Source organism: Anopheles marshallii, chromosome X (genome assembly GCF_943734725.1).
Source record: "Anopheles marshallii chromosome X, idAnoMarsDA_429_01, whole genome shotgun sequence".
Classification (NCBI taxonomy): Eukaryota; Metazoa; Arthropoda; class Insecta; order Diptera; family Culicidae; genus Anopheles; species Anopheles marshallii.
The window spans coordinates 2,052,576-2,063,306 of NC_071325.1; the positions used below are offsets into that span (position 1 = coordinate 2,052,576).

Consider the following 10,731-nt stretch of genomic DNA (forward strand, 5'->3'; position numbering starts at 1 on the left):
AAGATACTCTTGCCAGTCGTCTCAATTAACTTGCTAGTGCGTAGGACACCGTGTTGCGTGTGTGTGTGTTTTAAAACTACTACTGAATGTGAGATATCCCCTTCTGTGTTTCCTTCCCAAACAACTCTCGTGCTCGATGTTTTTAACCGTATACCAAATACACATACAAACTCCCACCCCCCACTCCCGACTATGCTCACCCCACATAACCCTAGCAGCTCGGTCGTGAACCGGTCAGTGACGACGGACACCACGAGGGACGCAGCAGCGAGGACGATGGCGGTGACCGTTTGCATCAGCGATTTCCACGTCTCGCCGTCAAGTCGCGCCCGGGCAGCGAAATCGTCGTGCGCGAAACGGAAAAGGTCGTGGAGGAGAAGGTGACACGCCGGACGGAGGAGGCACCGGGCGGTGGCGTCCGGACGGTAGAGTACATTGAGAAGGTCATCGAAACCGAGGTTAGCATGGGTGGCCGATGCGATGATGGCACACGCACAAAACATTCGTCTGGCACAAACTTTACAACACCTCCCATTCCATAGCGTATGCGCCACACACCGTACACCCGTAGAGCATGTGTTGCTGTAGTAGTATTGTTAGTCGAGGCCGATAATGGACGCTTTTGGGGGTAGAACCTGGCAAAATCCTGCTTCCATGGTCGCGTCCTCCCGTACAGAAACAACCGCACATTGTGAGCAGCATGCGACGTATGCATTAGACAAAGTGGACCAACCTCGAAAATAGCCTCTGGACTGAGATATTTATTGATTGAATGAGGATGAAAAAGCAGCTCTGTATGTCAACACTCAGGGGTTTCACGAGAATTGAACTCACAAAAAAGTGTTCAAATCAGTCCATTTCTTTGATGCATACGTTGGCATTAGTGTAGACGCAGACTAACCCATTTAGTAAGGTCCTGGCTAGGGATGAATGTTATTATGTACTATGTCCCCTTTTTTGCGAGGTTCCCTGGCAAATAGTACATGACAGTAAGCATCCTCTCCTATCCTTTGCAGCTGCTCTAGAATGGTTTTTGTCTTGCGCTGTTAAATTTCGTTTCGTTTTGTTTTTTTTTTCAGCAATAAATCCGCACACGTGTTTTGTTATTTGTTTGTTCGCCACTTGCCCTTAACCCTTAGATATTTGCACTTCCTTTCCCCCAACTGACGTTTCGCGGTGTTCCGTGGTATGAAAAATTAATTTTCTTTTGCTTGTTGCTTCACTACGTTTCAGGTAGAAACGATGCGCGAAAAGATTATTATGTTCGAGCTGGAGGACTCGTCATCCGGCGACAGTGAGCGTGACGGTGGAAAGATGGACGTGAACAATGGCGTCACCGAGCCGGACGGTCACCATCACCGGTGGGTGGATGAGAATGAGATGGAACAGCGGCGGGAGGTGGAAGCGGAAGAAGCGGTCGCGGAACCGGAACCGATCCAGCTGCAAACGATCGTCGAGGTGATTAACCCGATGTTGACCGGTGATGGTCAGCCGAACGATATTGCGATCGGACGCTACAGCGATGTGGTGTACGGCGAGGAAGATTCGCTCGTGGCAGCACCGCCAACGAACGCACCAGCCGAGTACGGTCGGTACGCGTACGAGCACGGAACGTACGAGTCGATCAACGACAAGATGAAGCACGTGCTGCGCGAGCTAAAGCAAAACGAGAAGGTTCGGCAAAATCTCTCCAAAAGCCTTACGGAGGACGAAATCATTGCCCTGCAGGCGCAGGAAGCGGAAGAAGCGGAGGGTGCGGAGCTGGACGACGAGGAGGAAGATGTGCCGGAACGGTACGAGGAGAAAACGGGCGCCATCGGGACGGTGTTTATGGTGCGCGAGCGACTGATCAACGATTTCTACACCCACCAGAGCGAACTGGCACAGGAGCAGCAGCAGCAGCAACGAAAGTACCAGCAGAAGCTGCTAGACGACAACGTGTCGTCGGCGTATCGTGACTGCGAGGTCATCACGAACCCGAACGCGGAACGGTTTTCGCCCGCATTCGATAACCATTCCGGGCCGGGGCAACTGTACCATCAGACGCTGCACTCGGAAAAGCTTAAGGCGGTGTTCGGCAGTGACGACGATGATGACGATGACGATGAAAAGGAGGGGGAGGACGACGAGGTGGACGATCAGCGAAACGGTAATGTTGCTGTCGGTACGGTCGAGCCAGTGACGGTGCGTGATAGTGCCGCTGCCGGTGGTGAGGATGAGGACGACGACGAGGGAGAAGAGGAAAACGTACCGAACCGCGTTACTGGCCAAACGACCAACGGGTCGAGCGAAACCACCACAATCACCACCACCAACAATACCGTCCCTTCGGCAACGAACCTCACGACCGGTGGGGCCAGCAACAAGCGCAAGAAGCGAAAGGGCAAAAAGAAAAAGTAATATACGATCGGAGGTGTAACAGTAGGGATGGATCTGTATCTTCCAAGAGCTGACCGGGTCGACGCTCCTTCTTAGCTAAATGTAAACGATTTTAATAACTGAGGGGGGAGAAAAAGGAAGTCGATGCAATTATCTCCCCTCTCCGTGTGGGATATTGAGGGGGCAGTGAGTTTTTAGGTTTATTTTAACAACATCCCTAGATAGCGAGAAAGAGAAAAATAGAGATAAGGAGAGAGAGAAATCAAAATGAAACACCTCCGCTTATAGACAGCGATGTCAAACGATAATATAGGCATGTTGGCACGAGATACTGATGTTTGCGAGCATATAATTGGTTTTTTCAACAAGTTATTCGAGTTTTACAAAAGATGGCGCTAACAAAATGGAAAGAACTCGTTTTTAATTCGATGAATCTCTCAGAAACCAAGTTTTTATGAGGTTCTCTGAGCATTCATCTTTGAGGATTTATGAACGTTTAAGGATGATTATATCATTTAATAGTTGTATATTGATTAAAATGACTCCTTGATGAAGATTTATGTGAAAGACTCTTTGTACTACGATGTTTCTTTCGATATTGCGATCTCGTAATAGTAAGAGTTCTCAATAATATGTAGAATTTCATCCTTGGACCTCGTCGGCTAAGTATTAGTGAGCTATTCAAACAGAAAAGCTGTCCTTTGGATAGCAACCTAGCAGTCTCTAAACAAACATCTTATTACGAGACCAGTGCATTCAATAGACTTTTGTGTTGTTGGAAAAGTGTATCGCTATTGTTAAAATGTAACTTCCAGAATGAAATCCAATTACATGCTCACATAAACCGATATCTCGTGGAACTTGTCTGCATAATCATGGAAATCCCTTTATGTATGTATTTATGTGTGTGTCTGCACACCGCAAATAAAATAAATATGTGGGCGAAGGGAAACGGAGGTAGAGAAACAACACTCGAAAACGGAGGCAGCCAGTGCAGGTGCAGCTTTTGAATTAAGATATATTATTTTTTTTGCCGATACAATTCTTACAATTATTTTTCCCAATTTCTGTTTCTATTTTTTAATAAGTCCTCATACTTTATCGATAGGTACCGTGTGGCGTGTACGATGAACCGCGGTTAATTTATACGAAATGATGCGTAGCTCCGTTACGCTTACTCCCGCCCCGCTGCCGGTAGACATTTTTATTATCAGCTGCAATAATGATCAATACTGATGATAATGATCGAACGAGAACGAGTTCTCTAACTGCTTTCAGTTTTGTGTTTTCGTATTTTATCATGAAGTTTGTATCTCCACATAGTTATTTATCGCGACGTATTGATGCATTGTTTGAAGCACACATGAATTCTGATTCGTTTTTTTGTTTGTTTCGATTCTTACTTATAGCTTTGCAAAACTCCTTACAAATGCTTCATTTTGATATTGCTTTACACAAGGTTTTATTATATTTTAGTAGTTAAAACGGAGCCCATGAAGTGACAGGTAGAAGGTGCGGAAGGAATTTGGGTAGGGGGAGGGGGGAGTCACAGAAGAAGATGAAGGATAGGGAGAGGGTAAAAAAAAGGAAGTTACAGCATGAATGAGTGAGTGAGTGTGCATGTGTACGTGACGTTTTTTGTGTGTATGGGTTCGTGAGCATGGAAGGCTCCGAGGGAAGCGCTAATAATCTGTTTTATTTTGTTTTTATTTTATTCGGAATCAACGCCTCCATTCCTTTTTGGGCGTGTGTATGCGTGTGTGTGTGTTCAAGTGTGCAGCATTTTGGGGAGCCCTCCATGTCGCGCGTATTTTAATAAAAATCTTCTTCCCTTTCCTCTCCTTTCCTCTCTCACCGGGGAACCCATCTCCGCCCGCATCCCTTCCCACTGTACTTTTGTCCTTCCGGTATGGCAATATGTAAACCAAGCGAAATAAAGAAAAAAAAACAACTATTTAACTCCAAAACAATGTCTAACGAAGCGCGAGTGTGTGTTTGTGTGTTTTAGTGTTATCTTCTTAGAGAAATGGCGGATGACAGGTGATTCACTATTCACTAACAACTAGGGGAACAGGGGACACTACTGGCACAATCTATCCACTAACCAATACGAAAACAGCGGAAGGAAGAAACCACCACCGTAAAGTGGGGTGTGAGTGGTGGAGGGAGGTAATGGCGGGAAGAATAGCCCGTCCATTGTACTAAACACTAAAAAAATGGTAAAAATGGTTGATCGCAGCATTGCGGGATTGATTGTGTGTGTGTGTGTTTTTGGGAGGTCTAGTGCGACTCCTGCAGCACCTTCTTCGACGGTTTGCTTAACACCCGGATGACGCTGGCCCGATTGTTGACGCTCTTCTTACCACCGGACGACTTCTTCTCCAGCGTGCCGTTCTCGTTCGGGTGATTTAGCATCGGGCTACCACTCTTGAGACGCTGGTGCTGTAGGTGGGTGTGAGGAATTCTATAAGAGTTGTCGCCCTGCACGGGAGATTCGCGCGTACTACCTTACCTTACTGTTACTGCAGCCTTTCTCACGCTCGAGTAGCTTGTCCTTGTAGTCGAGATCCTTCTTGTCGGTGGTGGTACCGTACGCCATCGCCAGTCCACCCTTCCCGAGGCCGGACTTCTCCAGCAGGTCCACCTTGTGGTCGACGTGCGAGGCACCACCATCAAGATGGTAGCCGTCCGCGCCGGAGTGATGGTGGGCATGGGGATGGGTTACGCCACCGGTCTCGAGCTCGTAGTCGGATGGTCCGCCTGGCTGTCCGGACTTTTTGGCACCGGACCCAGCGCCGGTCGGGAGTGGTTTCGCATGGTAGTCGCCGAGTACGCCCGCCGCCGAGGGGATCTGGGAGATGTCCAGGATGAGGTTCTCCTTTTCTGGCTTGGTGATGATGTAGTTGACGCAGATCACCGTCTGGTCACTCATGTTCTTCGTCTGGCACACCATCGTGCAGCAGGACTGGATCCAGAAGTATCCCGCATTCTTGTTGAGGATGCGATAGAACGGTGTCAGTACCTGGCCCTTCTGGATCACTGGAACACCAGCATAGGGGGGGGGGGGGGAAAGAAGACAGACGCCTGCGTGTTAACACTCCTGTGTTTGCGTCTCCCAACACATCTCAAAACACTTACGCTCACTGTGGCTCTTCTTCAGCTTGTGCGCATCCTGCCCGTGGCAGAGACTGTAGACGCTCTTCCCGTTCAGCTCGTCGGCGGTGTAGTCCAGAAAACTGGAAATCCTACCACAAGTGAGATCGGGGATGTTCAAAACTTGATCGCGTCCCAACCCGCTACTATTTCCCCGCTACTGCGCACACAACCTACCTGTTCTCGCAGTGGATGATCGTCAGGTCGAGGCTGGTCCGGAAGACGAACATGTCCGACTCGAGCTTGATCTCGTGCAGGGACGGTGGTGGCAGTGCGATCCCGATACCGACCATCCCGATCACCGTCTGCTTGTCGGTGTGCGCATCCTCCTGTCCTGCGCCCTTCTTGCGCAGGTGACAGAGCAGCAGTATGACCCGATAGCCGGACGACTTGAAGTGGCAGCCGCGCTTGGTCAGTGTCGACTTCATCCGGATGCAAAACGCCCGGTCGTCCCCTTCGTACGATTCGCCCGGCAGCAGACCCTTACCGCCCGGCGCATCCTTGCCGAGCTTCAGCACGGTTGCCTTCTCGGCCGGTGGGTCATCACCGTACCCACCGTAGCTCGCATACTCCGCACCCTTCTTGATGCCGAGCTGTTGCTCCACCTCCGCGTGGTCGTTCTTGTGCACGTAGTCGAAGATGCTGCTGCCGGTCATCTCCACCTGCGACAGGCCGAGGTAGATCGAGACCGTCTCGGAGATGTAGAGGAACCGGCCGTCCACACCGGTGGAGATGGCGAACCCGTCCAACGACTGCAGGATGTGGGTGCCGAGATGCGTTTCGAACATCTCGTTGAAGTACTGCGGTGCGTTGTAGTTCTGGAAGCCGATCGGGTCCTTGCACCAGGACGGTACACCGTTCTCGCTGAACTCCTTCAGCTTGAGGTAGCTGATCGTGAGCCGTATGATGGACGCCTTGTCCAGCTGGCTGGTGATCGCTGCCGGCAGCGGTAACATCTTCGCCAGCTCGTAAAACTCGTAGTTCTCCTTGCCGCGCCGCGACCGTGCGGCATCACGGGATTTCTCCTTCCGCAGCTCGATCAGGCTGTTCGGTGGATGGATGGAGTGACGGTGTGGGGGATGGAGGGCAGGGAGTAGCGCGGTTTGGAAATGAGGCGGAGTTGAGTGGAGTATAAATTTGAATGTGGTTTTGATTTCGTCTGCTTCGGATGCGTGGTCATCACTTACCCCGGCTCAACCGTTGCGAGATTACTCGAGACCCCCGAATTGTGGCCCTGAATCGATGAGTACGTTATCGGGCAAAAGTCCTGCCCGGAGACGATCCACGAGTGTGGAAAGCCGGAGTTGCTCATGCTCAGGGCGTTCGACATGATTTGCGATGAACGGTGAAAATTGCTATACTCGACTTGCAGGGAGGAGAAAGGGAACATAATGCTGGAAGCGATAAAATAGATATATACATTCACACCGTCTAGCACACATTAATTGGGGTGTAAAGGGCCTTGGTCCCCCTTTTTAGCCACCAACATAAAAAAAAACACAACCAAATCGTATTCTCGCGAGGAATTGCACCGCCAGCGAAAAATAATTCAAAAGTTCGTTAAGTTCGCTTGCCACCCGATTGAATTCGGGTTAATTTCTTCTCTTACCCGTACCCAGGACCGATTTAAACAATGTCCTAATTTTACGGACACACTGCCACACCGACCAACAGCACCAACAGCGGAGTAAAAGTATTTTCACCAGCAGTCGCCAAACCCGTGCACGGTTTTCGATGTTAGCATTTCAAACGAAATACGTTAATGAGCTCCCCGCACTCGCATGCACCGAATGCTGGCAGCGAGCAGCAAAATTAAACGAGCAAATCACTCGGGACTACTTACGTACACAATTCCCGATCCAGTAGTGGTTGGTTTCGGTCTGCTAGAATTACACACTAAGCGCACTTTTGCAAAACTCCACTGTTTCCTTCCTTTGGTTTGAAATGTTCGAATAATTCAAACACGCACCACTCAATTGCACATTGTACCGTGGCGAGCTGCAGCGCACGACGTTGAACGAAATGCCGTCGGTGCTGCTAGCGACGCCATCTTAACGAAACGGCAAACGGTTGAACTATTGTTGCGCACGGTGGTCGGCCGCGCGGACAATTCGGTGATTTAAATTTAAATTAAAAATCGTTAACATAAGAGCAAATATTAACCTGGTGGGTTTAAATGATGGTTAATATCTACCGTAAAGATTAAAGCTAATTGCAAACGAAATATATAATATGCTTTCAAATTGACGAAGCACATATCTTTTGTGTTGATAAAAATAAAACAAAAATTATATTTCCGTTCTTCTTAGCTAAAATACATTTGGTTTGGTTTTATGACTTTGATTTGTGTTATGAGCCAACTAGCGATATTAACAAAGTGCTGAAAAAACATGCAAGATGTTTAGTGGCTCTTGGACGAAGAGTTACCCCTGCTAGAATATTCTTTCGAATAAAACAGAACTCTGAATAATGAGGTCCTTTTTATTTTTCCATTTACATATCAAACAACAGTACGGCAGCCTGCTTCATGTTTAAATATCAAATATTTATTTGCTTAAATTTTTCCTAACTGTTTCTAAAAGAACATGTTCATATGGTCAATGAAAGCATTCCCACTGTCGGCTATATGGTGTAAACAATTCCAGCGTTTATTGAAAAAGGCTGTACAGTCATTTCCTGAATTACGTGACACTCGAGATACGTGAATATCAAAATATTATCAATTCGTGTAATTTCATATGTCGATATCAAATTGTCTTAATCAGAAGAACTTAAAGTAAAGGAAGAATAGACGTATTCATTCCCTGAACACTAGACATAAAGGGAATTTTAAAAGCAATTCGTACAGTACAGTACAATATTTGAAAAGAAAGTGAAGAATAGGATCGTGTATAATAACCTTAAGCTCGTGAAGCGTTTGCTAGCTGTCAACGGATGAATTGGCTGTCAACTTCACCTGCAACACTTGGGTCACATTTAATACAACTGTGACGATCACAGTTGTATGCAGCTGTGACCATCACGGTTGCGTTTGCAAAACAGTTTGACTGCTAATTATTAAAACTGTGAAGAGCAAAAAACTTTTTCTTTTTTTTTTTTATTCAATAAGGACGGCCAGACCGTACTCCTCAAAAAAAAATTTCTTGTATGAAGAAATCTTTAGGGACATGTTTGTTTTGTCCAGCAAATATTATTTTTTTGTTGTTTTTTTTTGTGTTTGTAACAAGTATTGTTTTTTTATCGTAGTAGGCTATGAAACTCACAGTAGTGGCTGAAAATCAATATAATATTCGTAAGGCTTGGGTGGCAGAAATCGCTCGTGATTTATTTGCATCTATTATGAATACGACGATCCTCGCAAGAGAACAGTGGCGATACAAAGCGGATAACGGCTTGAAGCTGCCAAAAAGGCCAAAACAGTAGCGCCACGTAGTGGTGAAGAGCATGAAGCTGCCACCAAGCTCATAAACTGTCAAACTGTGCCGCTAGTGTTGTTTAGCAAAGGCAACTGTGATGGTGTTGCAGGTGCAAACCTATAGGCCTGTCATTGCGTGCACACGCGCTTTTCTGTGTGTATGTGGGTGCGTGCGCATACGGATTTTCACAATACCACCACCCCGTGTATCCGTGCTCCGCGCTTTACCGCTCCCTACGCCACTCGCATATGACAACCGAACCGGAGTGGGTCGGTCACTTGCACAGTTTTGTGAGCAGTGCGCAGGTACCAGGGCGAGCGTGAAAACTCGCCACTCAATCGCAGCCGAGCGGCCGAGGAAAAAAGGGCCCAACTTTTCTCCACTCGACCAACAAAATCAGCGCGCGAGGGGTCCGCTGCCACAGCCCGCAAATATACTAGCAGCGCCAACAAAATAGACGGCTGGGCCCGCGATAAAGGAGCCGCAAGGGAAAAGCAGTCCACCGACCGGAGCGCAGAGCAGGGTAATAATAGTTGTACATTGCTGGACAATCGTTGTGCGAGTGGCACGACAACCGGACAATTCACCTTGTCCCGTGCATGGAAGAGAAAGAGAGGCAGGAAAAAAACAATCTCGCTTTTGTGGTAACAATCCGCTTCCGGAGTGTGGTGCTTTGCAACAATTTTCCTTTTACCAGCCCGGACCGGAAGCTAGTGCAGTGTGTGCGTGTGTATGTGTGTGTGTGTGGTTTGTGGTCTGTGACCGTGCCGTGCAATGCAAGGAACCGGGAAAAAAGAAGGCTACATCACAGTAGACGGAGAAAGATTTTCCGCGTTTCGCAACAGCAGTAGTAGTGGTTTGCCACTCCTGATGTCCTGTTTCTGGGTGCTTTTTGGAAGCAAGTTCTCCCTCGTGTAGCGGCGAGAACATTCCAGGAGTTGAAGGCCCGCAAAGGAACATCCAGATTTGCCATCGATCCATCCCAATTTCTGTCAACAGGAGGCGCAGCTTTTTGTCAAAGTCTCTGCAAATCTGTTCTTTTCTTCTTCGTTCGTTGCTACGTATGCGTGCGTGTGTGTGTGGAGAGACCAGGAAGAGGATGGAGGGACAGTGAAAGAGGGTTCCCGCACCCAGTGTAGTGATCTTTTTTGGCTGTGCGTGTAATCCGTGCGTGCGCTGCAGCTGTGTGTGTGTGTCTGTGGTGTGTGAGAGTCAGGAATACGGAATATGGGAACTCTTTTCCTTGCAATCCATCCTCCCACCCATCCACACCTAAACCAAATCAACAAAAGAGTACGAAATCTCTGCAGCGAACATGGGGTTAAAACAGGGCTAAAAAGGACGATTTGAGTGGGGGGAGCAAGGTGGGTGATTTGATGGGAAAAAGGGCTACCGATACTAAAACTACTGAAAAAGACAAAGAGAGCGAGAGAGAGAGAGAACTAAGCTAGAGTGTTAGATTTTACTTTATTAGTGTGTTATTGTTGGTTTTGCTTGTTATTCGCTAGGATTTTCTTTTAACCACACCGCAAGAAAATAATTGAATAATCACATGGTTTCTTCCTGGCGGTAGGAAAAGAAAAAAATCCACCCATGTGGGGTGCTCATCGCACACACCGTGTCGGTCGGTGGTTGCTGCGCGCGTACATTAGCACAGCAAGACAGAGTGATGTGTGTGTGTGTGTTTGTGGGAAAAGCCGGAAAAACCGCGAAATGGACACGGTACGGACCACCGGTGATGGGGGGGTGGGGAGGTGGTGGGGGGAGGGCAGGACTAATTTAC

At 47.9% G+C, this 10,731-nt stretch overlaps 2 protein-coding genes across 2 annotated transcripts in view; one reads left to right on the forward strand and one right to left on the reverse strand.

Annotated features, from left to right (window-relative positions):
* LOC128719939 (protein lap4) overlaps nucleotides 1-2,400 on the forward strand; it is a 41,646-nt gene extending 39,246 nt beyond the window's left edge. The window contains exons 22-23 of the mRNA XM_053813585.1: nucleotides 216-458; nucleotides 1,234-2,400. Coding sequence (XP_053669560.1) covers nucleotides 216-458; nucleotides 1,234-2,400 — 1,410 coding nt within the window. The remainder of the gene's footprint in view (nucleotides 1-215; nucleotides 459-1,233) is intronic.
* A 2,259-nt stretch (nucleotides 2,401-4,659) lies between these two features.
* On the reverse strand, nucleotides 4,660-6,922 carry LOC128713526 (protein trachealess-like). The gene is made up of 5 exons (XM_053808390.1): nucleotides 6,720-6,922; nucleotides 5,710-6,576; nucleotides 5,518-5,624; nucleotides 4,892-5,418; nucleotides 4,660-4,821 (listed from the first exon to the last, which is right to left on the reverse strand). Exons 1-5 carry the CDS (start codon nucleotides 6,920-6,922, stop codon nucleotides 4,660-4,662), a joined length of 1,866 nt encoding a protein of 621 aa, XP_053664365.1.
* Nucleotides 6,923-10,731: the final 3,809 nt, after the last annotated feature.

What these genes read in the sequence shown, in the direction of transcription:
- LOC128713526 (XM_053808390.1), bottom strand. Translation starts at nt 6,922, where the DNA reads ATGTTCCCTTTCTCCTCCCTGCAAGTCGAGTATAGCAATTTTCACCGT. An exon ending in CTCGCAACGGTTGAGCCGGG is followed by an intron (nt 6,577 to 6,719) that starts GTAAGTGATGAC and finishes TCCACCGAACAG; the next exon opens with CCTGATCGAGCTGCGGAAGG. An exon ending in ATCATCCACTGCGAGAACAG is followed by an intron (nt 5,625 to 5,709) that starts GTAGGTTGTGTG and finishes CACTTGTGGTAG; the next exon opens with GATTTCCAGTTTTCTGGACT.